This window comes from Aspergillus stella-maris, assembly GCF_047715825.1.
Source record: "Aspergillus stella-maris strain CBS 113639 unplaced genomic scaffold BDV14scaffold_46, whole genome shotgun sequence".
Taxonomy (NCBI): Eukaryota; Fungi; Ascomycota; class Eurotiomycetes; order Eurotiales; family Aspergillaceae; genus Aspergillus; species Aspergillus stella-maris.
This window is the reverse complement of record NW_027396840.1, coordinates 178,775-195,261: the sequence shown is the minus strand read 5'-3', so window position 1 is coordinate 195,261 and position 16,487 is coordinate 178,775. Positions and strand designations below refer to the sequence as shown.

General features: G+C 51.8%; 4 protein-coding genes across 4 annotated transcripts; 2 read left to right on the top strand and 2 right to left on the bottom strand.

The window, feature by feature from the left end:
- Positions 1 to 1,800: 1,800 nt before the first annotated feature.
- Positions 1,801 to 4,113, bottom strand: BDV14DRAFT_202381 (beta-ketoacyl reductase; the record flags this gene model as incomplete). Its single annotated transcript, XM_073774020.1, has 4 exons — positions 1,801 to 2,174; positions 2,317 to 3,134; positions 3,240 to 3,298; positions 3,913 to 4,113. The coding sequence occupies 4 exons, from the start codon at positions 4,111 to 4,113 to the stop codon at positions 1,801 to 1,803; spliced, it is 1,452 nt and encodes a 483-aa protein (XP_073625902.1).
- Positions 4,114 to 5,887: 1,774 nt separating this feature from the next.
- On the top strand, positions 5,888 to 7,389 carry BDV14DRAFT_191273 (S-adenosyl-L-methionine-dependent methyltransferase; the record flags this gene model as incomplete). The annotated part of the gene is made up of 3 exons (XM_073771471.1): positions 5,888 to 6,166; positions 6,244 to 6,765; positions 6,856 to 7,389. 3 exons carry the CDS (start codon positions 5,888 to 5,890, stop codon positions 7,387 to 7,389), a joined length of 1,335 nt encoding a protein of 444 aa, XP_073625901.1.
- A 340-nt stretch (positions 7,390 to 7,729) lies between these two features.
- Positions 7,730 to 9,758, top strand: BDV14DRAFT_96960 (APC family permease). Its single transcript, XM_073777938.1, has 5 exons — positions 7,730 to 7,978; positions 8,027 to 8,286; positions 8,363 to 8,511; positions 8,569 to 9,178; positions 9,256 to 9,758. The coding sequence occupies exons 1-5, from the start codon at positions 7,788 to 7,790 to the stop codon at positions 9,684 to 9,686; spliced, it is 1,641 nt and encodes a 546-aa protein (XP_073625900.1). The 5' UTR covers positions 7,730 to 7,787; the 3' UTR covers positions 9,687 to 9,758.
- A 90-nt stretch (positions 9,759 to 9,848) lies between these two features.
- Positions 9,849 to 12,227, bottom strand: BDV14DRAFT_202379 (dynamin family protein; the record flags this gene model as incomplete). The annotated part of the gene is made up of 7 exons (XM_073774019.1): positions 9,849 to 11,171; positions 11,219 to 11,312; positions 11,361 to 11,402; positions 11,452 to 11,539; positions 11,588 to 11,735; positions 11,793 to 12,068; positions 12,117 to 12,227. The coding sequence occupies 7 exons, from the start codon at positions 12,225 to 12,227 to the stop codon at positions 9,849 to 9,851; spliced, it is 2,082 nt and encodes a 693-aa protein (XP_073625899.1).
- Between the last annotated feature and the right edge of the window lie 4,260 nt (positions 12,228 to 16,487).

Genomic DNA, 16,487 nt, shown 5'->3' with positions numbered 1-16,487 from the left:
TCTCATTGCTTTTCGCGCGGTCCCGGGACTTGTTTCCAATACTGAATTTATGGACTCGCTTGTAGCACCCCATACCTTTGCTCCCTGTAACCATCGCCGTCCATAGACTGTCGATCCATCCGAACCTGGAAAGGAAACCTACTGAGGCCGGGCACCTACTGCACACTTCGCTTTGACGCGCCCTCGCTGTCCTTGATAAGGCGGATCATCACGACATCTGAGCCTGCTGCGCAGACATCATGATGACACCACGCAGTTCACAATAGAATCCAACCCGAGCTGCCCGATTTCTCGGGTCCAGGCCATGGTAGACGAAAGTCCCCGTGATTCTACCTTCCTATGGGCCCTTCACACCACCTTGTCGGCGGCGAACTCCGTTTACTCACTCTCGACACGTACAGGTCTCGTAACCAAACGTCAAAAAGCTTGTTACCCACTCGCTCAGCATTTACCTCGGCTGCAGCTATATCAGCTGTGTCTGCTGCGCTGAGGGTCCTGGTAGGTACACTTACGCTCCCATCGTGTCCGCCGATGGATACATTCGCACATCCCCGCATTGAATCGCTCAGCGAAGGCTTAATTGATTAGCGGCATTGGTTTACGCCTTGATATGGCGATCAGGCGGGCTATGGATGGGTAGCGTAACGAGGACGGTTCAATGGCTTTTGTGCTTTGAAGCTCAGCGGTATATGGGTGACCGAGACGTAAACCGGTGCATCTCGCAATATTCCGTTTCTCTGAGGAGATACGTGATGTATCGCTATCACATCTTCCCCGCTGCATGAGCTGAGTCCAGGTCCCACGTATGTTTCTTGTTTACGGGACGGTAATTCTGCAATCGCGTGTCAGCGTACGTCCACCATATCCAAGCTTCAAGGAAGCAACTGCTTGTCCGAGTGGACTTCACTTCAACAAGCCTAAAAGTTCACAGCAATAGATACCAAGGTACTTTATCTTCCTCAAGTCCGAAATTAGTTTGGCTCTCAGTTGTAAATACGTTAGTCTCATACTGTCTCGGCTCTGGCGATGGTCAAGCACGTAATGAAGCAACCCGAATACACTCCCTTGCAACATGTCTCTCAGCACCATCATATACTAAATTTGAAGGTTCTCACCAGTCTCAGGCTCTATTTTTATGGAACAGCCGGCCACTCCCTTCCGCTCGGCTTGGGTAACCGTATGTTTATCTACCTCTTAAGCAGGACTCAACTTCTGCTATGCGCTGGGAACTACCCTTTCTATCACCTACCCCATCAGGACGCCTGAACCTTTGTATCTATCTGATAATGCATCTTCATTCAACCAGGCGGCGTTTTACTTTCCCCAGCTAATACTGATGGGGGCCGAGCAGATTGTTCTCCGCCCCTCGAAAAGAGAACACTGCACAAAGTCCGCCAGTCGGTCTAATAAATCACCCGGGCTGTCTGCATCCTATTCTCCCATTTCAACCCACAGTACCCTTGGCGAGCATCTTGCAGATTGCCCCTCCAATATCCCAGAGACGGTCTCTGGAGTATTGATAACAATCCAGGTGTACCGAGCCACCAGCGGGTGGGTGTAAGGACGCTCCTCCATATTTATAAAGGGCATATAATGCTTAGTTAAACCTTAGTCATAATGTAATAAAATAATGTTTTTAATGTTAATTTTTTCTTTAATGACCCTACAGTTATTGTGTCAAATTAGTTATAACTGATCTTTTTATACTTATTTATTTACATCCATGTCTCCCTGGCTTATACAAGGCCCCCAGGCCATTCACTGCAAAGAAAGCAGCCTGGCCACCCCCACACAGCTTCCTCAAGCAACAGGCCTATCCAACGCGTTTCCACCCAGCCCTGCATCCGCAGTCTGAGTGAGACCATTGACGCCATTCACACCATTCGACTTACCCTCCCCCTCCCCCGCAACCAACCCAGGAACAAGCTCCCCCGGGACCTTCCCAACTGCAAAGCGCACGATATCACCAATCGTGGCACCACCGAGGATCCTCAACACGGGTATATCCGCGTGCAGCTCCTTCAGGAACCAAGAGCGGATATCGACGATGTTAAGCGAGTCGATCCCTAGTTGTTCGGCCGGGGTATGCATCATCGACGCTATATCCGCGGGACTGCGTGACGTGCCTGTGGATGAGGAGCCAAGCATGACGTGCAGCTTGGATATGAATGCGTCTGGAGATTTAGACAGAGTGAGATGTATTGGTTAGCGCGTGGGACTTGGGACTTGGGCCTTTTGACTTTGGGACATGGGAATTGGGAATAGGGGAATTGGGAAAGAGTGGGAGTGGATTCGATCCAAGGGTAATCAGCATACCTCGAACAACATCGTGCAGATCCTCCGCGCTCGTAATCTCCGCCAGCCGAGCACGCAGCGAAACACGCTGGTTCGTCGGGCTGCCTGCAGCCGCCGCCCCCTCAGCCCCGAGGCCAGGCCCAGAACTAGACTCACGCACCAAGTGTGCGAATTGCGGGTTGAATGTCCAGAGGGGCCTGCTCTCGTCCGAGGCCTCGTACTGCCTTAAACCTGTAATGACTTCGCCGCTTTCCCACCCGGACGAAGCAGCGCTGCTGTGGCTTTCGCTTTTACTTTTGCTGCTGGTGTCTTGCAGACCATCAGCAGCAGGCGCAGGATACCCCGCAACGATCCCCTCAGCGAAGATACCATGAAAGTCGCCCTCAGACATCCACGTGTTGCCATTCTTCAAGAGGTTGACCTGCAGCGCCTCGCTCGTTTCCCTCGTGACATAGCCAACGCCCATGATGGCGCCAATGTGCACGACCGACCCCGCCAGGCCCCTGCTCCGTCGCGACGCAGCAAGAGAGGCCATAAACATGTTTGCGGCGACGTAGTTCGATTGCCCGATATTTCCTGTAACGCATGTAGATGAGGAATAGAAAATGAAGAAGTCGAGCGGCGGCTGGGGCTGCGTCGTTGGCGCCGAGAAGAGCGCGTCGAGGTTCAGCGACCCGAGAACCTTGGGGCGGAGTACGCGGTGCATGCTCTCAATGGACATGTCGGCGAATATAGTGTCGTCTAGGACCATTGCGCCCTGCGCGACGCCTGCAATGGCGGGGAGGGTGCGGGTGATGCGATCGTGGACGGAGCATAGGCTGGATGGGTTCGTTACCTCGCTGCCAGCGGTTGAGCGTTGTTAGTAACCTACCTACCTTGCCGGGTCATGCATCTGCATCCGCATCTGCGGATATTGGTGTGGTGTTTGGTATGGGTAGACTTACCCTGGGTAAACAACAACCTTTGCGCCCGAGGACCCGACTATATCTCCCAGCACGGCCTCCTATATGTCTGGGTTTCGGCTCGTTAGGACGATGGCGCGCGCACCGTGTTGCACCATCCATTTCGACAGGGATATACCTAGTGACCCCGTTAAACCAACGAGCCAGTATGCCCTGTCCGGTTTGAGGAGCGAATGGTCGTGGATGGAGTGGACACGCGTCGTGACTGTTCGGGAGGAGGTCCAGTCGATGAATTTCGGGAGATGGTGGTGGTCAGAACCGCCTCCGGACATTCAGTCGACTTGGTCGGGGGTGATACTATTGAGAGCAACGCCAGGCGCCTGTTGAAACAGTTACTGGTCGTGGTACGTAGTGAGTAGGCGTATGATCTGGATCGGGACCTTGGGGTCTGAGCATTGCGGCAGGTTACACTCATCGAACATGGTGTTGTGCAGGGTCTTGAACGTAGAGGACGGATGGAGCGCAGAACGGAGTTGGCCTGAGAACGTGCTCGCCGAATGGCTGGACCCAGCCGTATCAAGTACAAATACCTGAAGTCTGGGCAAGGCCTGCTTGATGGTGCGAATGTGGGCCTGGGGGTGGAACGTCAAGCGGTTTCCCGGGTTGGCTTTCGCATCGCCGTGGGCGAGCGCGTGGCGTCCTCGTCGAGATGCACGAAGATCATTTGGATACCGCGGTGCGAGGCTTGTTGCTGGACAGGTAGAACCAGATTCTCTTCACACTCAACCACAACGATGACTTCTCCGTCGGGCACGGAGTCGAGAATACCGCGGCTTAGGATGATTGCCTGAGTGTGACATATCGCGACTTCCGGATCACCCTTGTTAGGCAGAAGCCAGTCCGTCCGGATATCCATAGTGGAGGCGTTGGAGAAGCTGAGTCCAAGCACCGGCTATCCAGTCGCCATGACGGACCCCGAGATCAGAAACAAATGTGCAGAGGGCACCATTGATTGGATCCATCTATCTCTCGGTGGGCGAAATGCTCCGCCCGGTGATCTATGGTAGGTAGAGAGGAGTTCAAGAATTCCGAACTGACTCGTTGCTGGTGTGAAATCAAGCCGTTGACACCTATACGCCTCTACCTTCCGTCTGAGTATCCAGGGCCAAGTGTGTATCGTAATGGCTCTCGTGGTTCTTGAATGCCGGTCATATTGTGAAATTGAAAATGCAGGTCATACCGGAAAAAAGCCACCATCTGCAAGAGACTACCGGGTCAGCAGGGTGAATGGGAGCGCGGTTTTGGACTCGAAATTTGGTGTTGTAACCAGACACAAACTTACCTAACTTACTCAGTGTACACGCTGTCCTCTTGAATCTTGCTTCAATCAACCCGACCATATACTCACGCGAGGAAGCTCCTCCATTGCCCCCCTCACTTTCGCGTATCACGATTTGCGGCCATTGAATACCTCCATCGCATGGCAGTACGGTGCCCCTTCCAGCCTTGCCCTGTATCCTCAGTTTCTCGTACAGCAACGGCTTGATATGGCTGACGCCCTTCACACAAGCCTTGGGCACAGCAAGACCAGGTTGCAACAAGCTGAGCAAATTTCCAAGCGGAGGGCGCCTATCAACTATAAAGGGATTAGGGCAGCTCGTCCGCTAAAGCATTCTCTTCGAGGAACCACACTCTGCACATCGGCATGATCCCACCTCTCAACCCGTGTGCCGAACATATTTACCGCGATAAAACCGCATGGGTACCAACCAACAACCCGATGGAAGTGCCGATGATTCTCATTCAGGATCTCATGCCTGACTGATGCCCTTCTCGCTTCAAACTCCTGGCTGGGCACGAAAGATACTGTGATCGTGACGGTCGTGATATCCGAAAGCAACGAACAACGATTCCACGATGGATTCCCGCACGGCATCATCGGAATTCTGTTGCCACGTAAGAATAATCTGACGGCGTGTTAGACGAGGTTTTCGGAGAGAGTTTCTCCAGGATGTCGGGGCTTGGTTCACGTGTGTTGAACGTCCCGCTCATACCAGCCCAAGATAGGCTCGTGGAAGTATTTTACAGCCGACGACAATTGGATAGGACGGTGGGCATTGGAGGGAATGCTGTGCAACCAGGTGTAGCGGCGGAGGTAGGCTACCATATAATTACGACGAGCACGTCGGGCTCGGCGCGGACGATAATTGACTCTACCTTGTAAGCTGTCCTAACCAGAATAATGTAGCGAGGGTTTCTTGTTGTTTTTTATTTTTCATTCCAACGCAGTGGGAACTAAAATTCCGATTCGAAGCCTCTTGTGCCGTGCAGGGGACCTAGGATAGCAGGCTATTTACCACCATCCATCCATATCAAGCCCGCGTTTACACTTCTAGAATTTCCTCTCCTCCCCGATCGTTCTATCTGGATGTTCCAGCGTCTCTGCGGGTAATTCAATTTCTATCGTGACTAGATCACGACAGTTATGTTAAGGACCGATACTCGTCGGGTTCCGAGCCGGGTTCGGGAATCGCACAGCCCTAACAAAACCCGACAAGTGAAGGTCCGGTCCCCATTCCCAACCACCACAGACTGCACCTGTACGAAATGCAATTTGAACCCTTTACCTAGAATTCTGTCCTTGCCAAAGTTGTCGTCAACTAGAACTACCACCAAATCCGTCATCCACAATGTCCCCCCATTTCGCAGACCCCGTGGTAGAGCCCACTACAACGCCCCTCGAAGACCTCAGCGTAGTCATCACGAAGAGCGCTTCGATAGTTACTCAATACCTCCAAGCAAACGGCCATCCTCAGCCATCCCTCGGTCCAGACGGACCAAGCAGCGTTCTCCCCAGCGGGACGCCGCGCCAAATCGTCCAAGCACATCAACAGCTCATCGCGGCGTCGCTACAAATTTTCCAGCTGGCGATTGGGCCGAGCGAGTTCTTGCCCCATCTTGCTAATGGGGTACGTACCCTGATTATAGCCCCTGTATCCATTTCCAGAACTCCGTGATGATAACGCTAACTTGAACATCCGGGTAGTTCCAATACGTCTCCGGCCTAACCTGGCTATGCAACTACAGAATCTTCCACCTCGTCCCCCTCACCCACCCCATAACATACGAGACTCTATCCCAGCTCTCAGGCGTCCCAATACCACGCTTGAAATCCATCATCCGCTTCGGCATGACAACCTCCCTATTCACCGAGTCCCCAGACGGTCTTTCCGTCTCTCACACCGCTACATCCGCGCATCTAGCCCGCGACGAAGACGCCTATAACTACGCGACATATCTCTGTTCCAGAACGGCACCAACAGCGCTACACATGACGGACGCGCATAAGCGGTGGGGCGTGAGCAGTACCGCGACGAATCAGACGGCTTACAACGCGGCGTTTGATACGTATCTGCCGTTCTTTGAGGACTTGAAGCACAATCCGGGGAGAGAAGAGGAATTTGCGCGGCTGATGAAGAGCGTTAGGAGCTCTGAGGCGTTGTCGTTGAGGTATCTTGTTGCGGGGGTGGATTTGGGGTTTGTGATGGATGGTGGGAGGGTGGTTGATGTATGGCACTACCCTGCCCTGACCTGCCCCACCTTGCATCCTTCAAGGTTTCTACGAATATACCAGCTAATATGTCCGTGATGCTTACAGGTCGGCGGCTCAACAGGCAGCGCAGCGATAGCTCTCGCAAAAGCACATCCAACGGTGAACTTCACAGTGCAAGACCTCCCCTCAAACATCGAAGCCGGAGCCCAAGCAGCAACCTCCTTACCCACGCATATCCAAACCCGCCTAGAATTCCAACCCCACGACTTCACAACCCCAAACCCAGTGCAGGACGCAGAGGCCTACCTCCTTCGCATGATCCTCCACGACTGGGCAGACGCCCAAGCCATAAATATACTCCGGAACATCGTGTGCGCAATGAACACCCATTCTCGCCTGTTCATAATGGACATTGTTCTTCCGGTCCCGGGGTCTGTACCAATGGGGATTGAGCGGATTGCACGTGCAAGGGATTTGACGATGATGCAGATGTTTAATAGTAAGGAGCGGGAGTTGGGGGAGTGGGTGGCGTTGTTGGGGGAGGCCGATGAGAGGTTACGGCTTGTAGGGGTGAAGAAGCCTTTTGGGAGTGCGTTGAGTGTTTTGGAGGTTAGGTTGGAGGCAGATGAGAGTGAGTAGGTAGATACCTCTGTTTTATAGGGTAGACTACATACATCTGGATTGTCTCTAAGATCGGGTTATACGATCTATGTCCGATTACAACGGCAGGAAAGCGCATTATTTCCACCGAGTCGTGCTAATTTTAAGTAAAATCAGAATCTTCAAGCCTCATATTATAATTTCCCGTCTTTGAAATCAGGTTTCTTATTTTGAACCAGATGGTAAAAGAGCTTCGGTAGAAAGTAGTATACCATATATTGGTGCCTGAGGCTGCCGTGCATCGTCAGACATCACGTGCGCGCGATAAGCAAGCAGCGCAAGGAGCTGCATCTCACCTTCACGTCTCCAACAACCATTGCTTTGATACCGCAATCATCTTCACAGGGCTCATCGCGCTGTACTCTATAGACAGCCCTATGCAGTCTCACTCGCTGGGCGATCCCAGCCCGGACAATGAAGATGAAAGCGCCATCCTCCTCCCGCGCTCTCAGCCGGCGCCAGATCCCGATAACGAAACGGACACTGACAATGGGAGAGATGATAATGAGGCTTCCTCTGGCAAACACCCACGCCGCCATTTAGGTCTCCTCTCAACTACATTCCTAATGTACCCCTTCCTCTCCCTCTTTCTCAAACAACCCACTAACAAACCCAGAACAAACCGCATGATTGGCACAGCCATATTCTCTGTCCCCTCATCAATCAGCAGCAGTGTCGGGAGCGCAGGTGCCACCCTGTTATTATGGCTTGCCGGCTTATTCCTCGCCTACTGCGGGATGTTTATCTGGATTGAGCTTGGTTCGTTGATGCCGAGGAGTGGAGGGGAGAAGGTTTATCTGGAGCGGGCGTTTCCGAGACCTGCCATGCTGGTCACGACGGTTTTTATGGTTTTTGTTGTTGGGTTGGGGTTTACGGGTTTGTTTCCTTTCCGTTTTTATTTGAGAGGGGAGGTGGGGAGGGATTAGCTGGATGGGGCTAATGCGCATGATAGGTATCGGCAGCGTCGTCGTAGCAGAGAATATCCTCCTCGCTATCAACGGCACAGCAAGTGATTGGGTGAAGCGTGCCCTGGCAATAGGTGTTCTTGCATTGATCGCAACAATCCATATCAAATCTTGCACGTTGGGCGTAAAGATAATGGTCTGTCCTACCACCTATCAAACTCCCAAGTCGGCACGTACTAACGAGAGAAAACAGAATATCCTCGCAACATCCAAGATCCTAATCCTATGTCTAATAATCCTCTCCGGACTCCGCGCACTAGCCGGCGACCTACCCCAAATCCCCTCACCAGGCTCAAGCCTCACTCACCCCTTCGAAAACTCCTCAACTTCAATCCCATCCTACACAAACGCCCTCTTCAAAATCCTAGCAACATACCAAGGCTGGTCAAACGCCGCGTACGTCCTAGACGAAGTGCAGAATCCGCGGGTCGTCTTGAAAATCGCGGGCCTTGTGGGTGTTGGCTCTGTGGGGATTCTTTATATCCTCACGAATATAAGTTACTTTATCGTTGCCACACCGGAAGAGATTAGCCGCACGGGCGTGACTGTTGTTGCGTTGCTCATTGGGAAGGTCTTTGGGGAGACGATGCTTTGGGCTACAGCGCTTTTAGCGGCATTTTCGAGTTTCGGGAATCTCATGACTGCGAGTTTCTCGATGGCGAGGGTTGTGAGGGAGTTTGCTAGGGAAGGCGTTTTGCCATTCTCTGGGATTTTCGTTCGCAGGACGAAGGAAGGCGGGCCGTCTTGGGCTTTTGGGTTGGTCTTTGCTGCGAGCGCGGGGATGATTTTGTTTATTCCGTTTGGTAAGTTACCAGATCTCCCCTCTTTCCCTTCCGTATACAGATATGGAGATCAAGGAGCTCATGATGTTCGATGGCAGGCGAGGTCTACAATTTCCTCCTCGACGTCGGACAGTACGCGGTTGCAATTATAAATGTCCTTGTTATATTGGGCCTTTTTATTATTAGACGACAACAGACCCAGGCTCAAGCACGCTCGACCCCGATGTCTCACCCAAAGGAGCGGACGTTCCGCGCTTGGACGCCAATCGTGTATATCTTTCTTGCGTCGCAGATGTTTCTGCTGATTACGCCGTTCGTTCCGGCTGCGACTGATGGGAACCAGGAAAAGGCGCTGCCGTCCTGGTTGTATGCGGTTGTGGCGATATTTGTTTTTCTGGGCGCTGGGGTGTACTGGTTTGTTTCTTGGGTTGTTGTTCCTAGGCGGGGAGGGTTTGCTTGGAAGGGTAGGAAGGAAGTTCTACCTGATGGGGAGGATGTTGTTCTTTGGGATAAGGTCAAGGTGAGGTAGTGGCTTGGGGTGTTTACAAGGTTATATTTATGTACCATTCAAAAGGAATATCAAACTCGGATTAAGCGATTGAAGCTACTCACATATCTGTACCCATAAAAAGATGAAAGACTGAAATCCATGAAAACAGAATAAACCTCGACAGAGCAACTTGCACTATATTTAGGCACCAGCTTGCTTAGCAATAGCAAGTGCCTCCTGGAACCGCTGGACTTTCCCCGCCAGATCATTGCGCATGCTTGCAGTCACAAAACTCTCACCGGCGATCTCCAACAACTCTCCCTCATCAAGCTCGTTCACCATGTCCGCGTTCAAGGCTCTAACTGGTCCATTCTGGCCAAGAATGTATCTTTCCACAATCTGTATGACAATATTGTCGGCGAATCTCTTGAGAGCGACCTTGTAGTACGCCTTGAGGCAGTCGTGGATGTCATACACAGCTTGGTCTTCGTTGCTTAAATGGATTCTCTTCATCACATCGCCAACATTGACAGCTTTCCGGGTTTCGTCTTCCAGCCCCATTCCCCTCAGTCTCGCACGCACTCGCTCATCGCGGATGTTAGCAAGAGTGTCTGCGTAGTAATGATTGACCGTTTGGAGGATTCCCTGGCGCTCGTCCCCAAGAACTCGGGCAAATTCCGTGTCTACAGTTGACATTGTAGCTTCTTCCACGCGTTTCAGGTGCCCGGCCAGTCTCTCTCTGACCTCTTCATCTCGCACAATGGTATGGAGCAGCTTATTATTGAACGCTCTCACCGCATCTCTCACTTTCAAAACATGAGTCGATGCAAGCTCTTGCCAGGGGCTGGACTGCTGACGGAAGAGCCTTTCAAGAATACGTGGGTTGACAGTTCCCGGCAATTCGGTTCCTCGAGACGCACGGTAGACTCGACGGATCCAAGCATAGATGTCCTCTCCACCAGATCTAGAGGAACCTAGTTTCATATACTCAGAGTCCTCGCCACCACTAGGTTTGTGAAATACTTTTTCATGACCCTTGATTGTGATTGTCAATGCGAACTCATCATTCAAATTCTGGACGTGCATTCGTAACTTGAGCGGACTCTCATCGTTGAGCTCTGGATCGTAGTTTCCACCTAGTGCATTGTCAACTTCCATCTGGTAGCTGCTGACTAGTCGGTTCATGAAACGGCGCTGATCGATGGTTGTCTGTCGTGAAGGGCCTAGCAAGTTGAGGTCGCCCTCGGCCTCGGACAAAGACTGACCAATGTCCTTTACGACGTTTGGAAATTCGCTTCTGATGTGGTCATATAGCAAGCCACCGAGGAACTTTTTCAAGGGACGAATCCCCACGCGGTCTTTTGGCAGCTGGGTCCAAGGAGCATTTCCAGAGAAAAACTCAATCTCGCGTCTATGCCGTCCTTCAATTGTAACGCCTGCTTCGATGTCCTTCGTAGAGCGGTTTTTAACCGCGAACCAGCCATGAGTTAAGCGTTCGACTTGGTTTTTCGCAATACGAATGACCTGTACTCAGGTTAACTATGTTAGCAGGATGGAAGTGCAACACATACTCCGGCTTCGTCACCTTCTTCAACCGCGTCGCATTTGGTGATAATTCCGACGGTGCGTTTTCCGACTGGATCCGCCGCCCTTGCCATTGAGAAACTATCATGACGTTAGCATAAGGGAGTAGATGTGCTTTGAAGTACATACACTCCCTGGTTAGCTAGATTGTTCCTCGCGTCCATTACGGCACTGTATATTGTCAGCAGTGTTGCTCACTGGCGTGGAGTACTTAACCAACAGAATGATAGTCCGCTTGTCTGTGATGTAGCTCTCGATCAGCCCTCGAATTATTGCCTTGTCCTCCTCCGTTTGATACTTGGTCGGGTCTGCTCATGTCAGTCGCCGCTACCCCTCGCTCAGCAGAGGGCTCATACTGTGAAACAGGCCAGGGACATCGACGACGCTCAAATGGTTATGTCCGGGGCCGGAGAGCTCGATCTTGAGAATGTCATCGGAGAATCGTTTGTCGATATTCTCTAGCTCGGTGGTACTAGGTCCCGGGATACCCATCACTGCGGCGGCCTATCGATCATCTATTAGCGATGGGCACTGGTGATTCCCCGGCCGTGAAGATGGTACCTCATCAAAGACTTTTCCGAATTCATCGCTTCCAAATTGGTCCTCCCCGAGCACTTTCTCGAACCCTTTGAGCTTCTTCTCTAAATCCTGATTCGTCTGTGCTGCCGGGCCTGGTATGATGGTGATTTTGGCTCCAGCTTCACCAGCAGGGGTACGACGCAGAACGATTTGTGTTGCGAATCGGGTACAGAGGTCACTCGCTACAGGGAACGAAAGGCCAGTCAAACCTTCGAGTAGGGAGGATTTTCCGCTAGACTGATCACCCACTACCACCAGCTGTTATCTGTCAGCATTGTATCTCAGAGAGACAGCTAGGTGTGGTACCTGTGGCAAGGACACACTCTCACTAACGCCAAGTTCACGTATCTTGTCAATGATGGACAGGATGCGAGCTCTCTTTTCATTGTGCAAGTCTCCAGCAGCTTTTAGCGCCATCTTTGCCTTTTTTGGAGATGGTGATGCCAGATCCGGTGCCGAATGTTTGTTGGAGGTTATTTTGAGGTTTGAGAAAGGAATGCAACGTTATAAGCAATTTTGGCGACGGAGATAAAATGGTGACAGAGAGTGAGGGACGAGAGGAAGGCAGAATCGAATGTGTTGGTGGCCCAGTGCTATCCACGTGCCCTGTCAGTGGAATTCACTTAACCTCGGAATGATTCGATGAGAGACCACCAACTTCGACAAACAACAGCCTAGTCACGGCTGAATGACACACTCGCGTTTCTCTCTCCTGCCTATCGAAATGCACGCCCACCCCCTATGAGCTCCTGTGGCGCGGACGCACATATCAGCCTCGTTGCCGCAGTCCGCAGCTAGATGTAGGCAGCACAGGACAAACGCAAAACAACGATCATACCTTTGTCACCTATGTGCAAGCCTAACTCAACAAGGCTGCTTTGTGTCTTTCTTGCAGCAAGAAAATAACACCATGAACAAGGTGCTCTCCCAGACCGCGGCATCGGGATATGTTGGCCTGCGGCTGCTGCCTACCCAGGCGCATTTTCCCAACACAACAAGCCGGCTTAATTCAAGACAGTACTTTCCGTCTGATCTTAGATTCTGAAGATTGTTGGTAGCGTGGTCGGAAGAAAACGACTAATACTCCAGCAGACCATCGGCTGAGTGGCGGAATTCTCAAGAGTCAGCGTCCGGTTATCAGCAAGGCGATGACAAGGCACCAAGAACACAGCTTCCACACGCTGTTGACATCGGATGCCGGAGATAAACTAGCCCCAAGCTTCGGGGGATAAACCTCACTACCCAAAAGTGGAAGGTGCAACTGGGAACCGGCACACAGACGTCCGACGCCTGTTAAGGCAAGCGCAATTCTTTCCACTGGAGAACTCTCAACATCGGACCCATTGCTCTGAACTAAGGGATGAAGTCACCAGGAGATTTATGCTGGGGACAGGATGAGCGCGGGGTAGGATAATTGTCGGTCACCAGCATCACGTCCGATACCGCAAAGCATTCCAGACATAAACTGGTCAATGTCGCTATTGCTTCATACTCGTGCCAAATTTCAATGTGTCTATTTCTTTTTATTTGACGTGGAATATTGATTCTCGATCTCTTTATTGTGCCCATGGACCTCATCGTTCCTGTCAGCGAGGTCAGCTGAGCAGCCAGATGCCGAAAGCAATCCATGATATAGTTAACCAGAAGCCTTTTGACAGTCTTCTTCTGGGTTCAATACCAAAGAGCTTATTTAACCCCGCTTCCAACCGCTTTGAAGTTGTGGAGATCGAACCATAGCTCGGCAAGGGTAGAGCAAGCCCTAACGATCAGATCACCCCACGACAACCATACCTATATCGACCAGACAACGTACCAAAGCACACATCGTCCGAAGTCCAAACTATCGCAGCTGACGGTCCATCCTCCAGCAGAACCTTTTCCCACTCCTACCCCCAAGCAGAAGATATAGTCCGATATCACTCCACCCCCTCTTCCACCCACCGACAGCGGAAGTCCCACGTACACTACGCTCGAAACAAGATCTCAGCTCTCAATCTGCACAATGACATCAACTCTTGGGGTAAGGCCAACGTCCTAACGCCTATCATGCATGGCGCATACCTCAGGGCCCCTTGCAGTGACCGACAGCGGACCGACAGTGGATATACTGCTGCCTGCGAGGATCAGGAACGATGGTTCAGACCCTCCTGCCGTGTCGCCAGGTGATTCCAGCAATGCAGTATGGAGAATGTTTCCTTTTCCTGACCATCATCTTTCTCAGGCTCGTTTACCGAGCAGGTACCCTGTACAGGGTAAGTAAATCGCGGTCCCGGGGAGCTGGATCTTGTATACACGTCGGAATTACGTCGAGAGTGCCTGCAGTGCCAATGATATGTACATTTGGCTCAGGTACGCGCATGACATGGCTTATTAATGATGAGAATGTTATCCTACCCCATAGCGCGCAGTTGGGAAAGCTGGGGGTTCCTGCATTACATCGAGCTTTGGTTTTGGGTATACAGTATTATGATGTCGATAAAGACGTCCCCATGCCAAGTGCTGTTACGACGGTCTAAATGGAGGCGCTCAACTTCGCATATATGGAAAGTCAGAGCGTATCGGTGGTCGACTGCGTCCTCATCAGACATATATATATTAGCATTCTGGTATTGTCTACGGTAAGGACATAGCCCCTCCGATTACCAATCTTTATGGACTACATTTGACATGCGACTAACCCTATATACCTAAATACATCTTCAATAAGCGCCACAAGTCCTCATGGGTTACGCTTCATCTACAACGGATTTGACAAGCATCTCTCTACAGGGCACTGCATATCAACTTAGGGCATACAAACTATACAAGTCGAGCGCTCGGACCACACTATGCCTTCAAGATAATGCCATTGTCTCGACTCGTGACTCGCGAGTCACCCTCGGCACTTCACGGCGCCGCCTGTTGCAAATGTCTCGCCTCCTCGTGTTTGCATTCAGGCTCGAGGGCACTGTCTCGGACACCTGGCCTCACCCCTTCCCCCTTCCCGTCCATTGGGCGATTTCCTTCCCAACACGCCAGCGGAGAAGTGAGGGCCATTTCCTTCGTGATCTCATTCTCAGCCCGAGCACCTTGAAACTTGTGGATCTGACCATGCAATGAAATGCAGAATCCAATATCCCAGAGTAGGCATCCCACAATCCGCAGCGCCGATCACGCAAAAACCGAATAGAGAAAATTCCCGGACCCAAAGAAAGGGAAATGAAAAGGCTGGATGATCGGCAAAATGACAAGTGACATCAACAAGTTGTATCCTCCCCACAGTCCTCACACAGGTCCATAATCCACATCGCAGGGACAAAGCTCAGAAGCCCGCAGTGGAGCTGTGGATGCGCTCCACAGGCTCAAACCAAGATTTGAAGAGGTTCGACCACGATGCTGGTTCCTCTGGATCAGGAACTAAATCGACGATCAGTTCGAGAGCAACAAAGAGGGCAACTGTACTAAGCGCCAGATCCACCCGGAAACAGGATCCTGATCGGAGTCCCCCGTGGAGCATTGACACATACTCTATTACTCAGTGGGAACTGAAAACTCAAAGCTTGAACCGGGCAGCGCGCAGCCTCAGCCAGCCATCTTCCTCTCCACGTAGACATTTTGGCTTTGGGCCGTCTCGCAGGCTGGGGGCGCCCTACAGACTGGAGGATCAGTGTCGAACTACGGCCCAAACTCAATTCGGTTGAACTGGATCTTGTTGGTTCCAGATCGATCACGACTCAACCACGCGGGCGAACCGGTTCCAATTATTGGGCGTTCTAGTTCGTGGTTGGTGGCTTTGATGCCGAATCTTGCAGCAGAGTCAGCACTTGGCTTTTGGTGGCTTCAGCCTTGCCGTTCCCGGGCGCTTCCAAGCTCGCAGAGCTAACTCCAAAGGGGTATATTGCGAGCTGTGGGTATTCTGACTGACATCGTAAGTGCGATTCGTAGATGCGACAAGAGTTCAACATGCGATGCGATGCGACGCCATGCAATGCTGACGTGGTGTATGAGCGGCTCGATTTGAGACATGCGGCGTCGAGTACCTGATCGAGTACGTCGGTGTCATGCCAATGCGATTTGTCGATCGGAATTCGGTTCGATTCAGGTGTTCGGTTGACAGTCTATCATTACTCCGTATAGCGGCTCAATGTCAGGGAAACATGAAGAGAAACAAGTAAACATCAAGTAATGGCAATGACACCCTCCCGTTATGTGTCACATGATCTGTCCTCTGTACAAGTCCTTCCGTCTTACCTTCCCTCCTCAACCTCCAACAGCTCATTCTTGGCCATGCCTTACCGACCGCGCGGCGTCGGCACTTGGACGCGATGCATTGGTCAGTCTGGCGGAAAAGAGATCAGCAGCCGCCGTGATTGGGAAGCTGCCAACAATGATCCTGCCGTAGCTAAATTGTCGATCCACCCAAGCTCTCGCTTACAGCCAGCTGCCACCATCCTAATGACACAGCCCAATCATCAACCTTCGGCAAAGGTACCGTTCTGCAGCACTGTCGATCACTTCATAGTTCCAGACTCGGATGCTCTATCCAAGTGACGTCGCACTTGGTCGCAGTCTGTCGGCAGCGACGGAACGGCCCAAGTTCTACGGGTGACCACTCAACAAGGACTCCGTAATGGGTGTTGACGGCGGGGCGGGATGATGCGGTGCGCGCTCTGCTAGAATGACACCCCTCAACTTTGC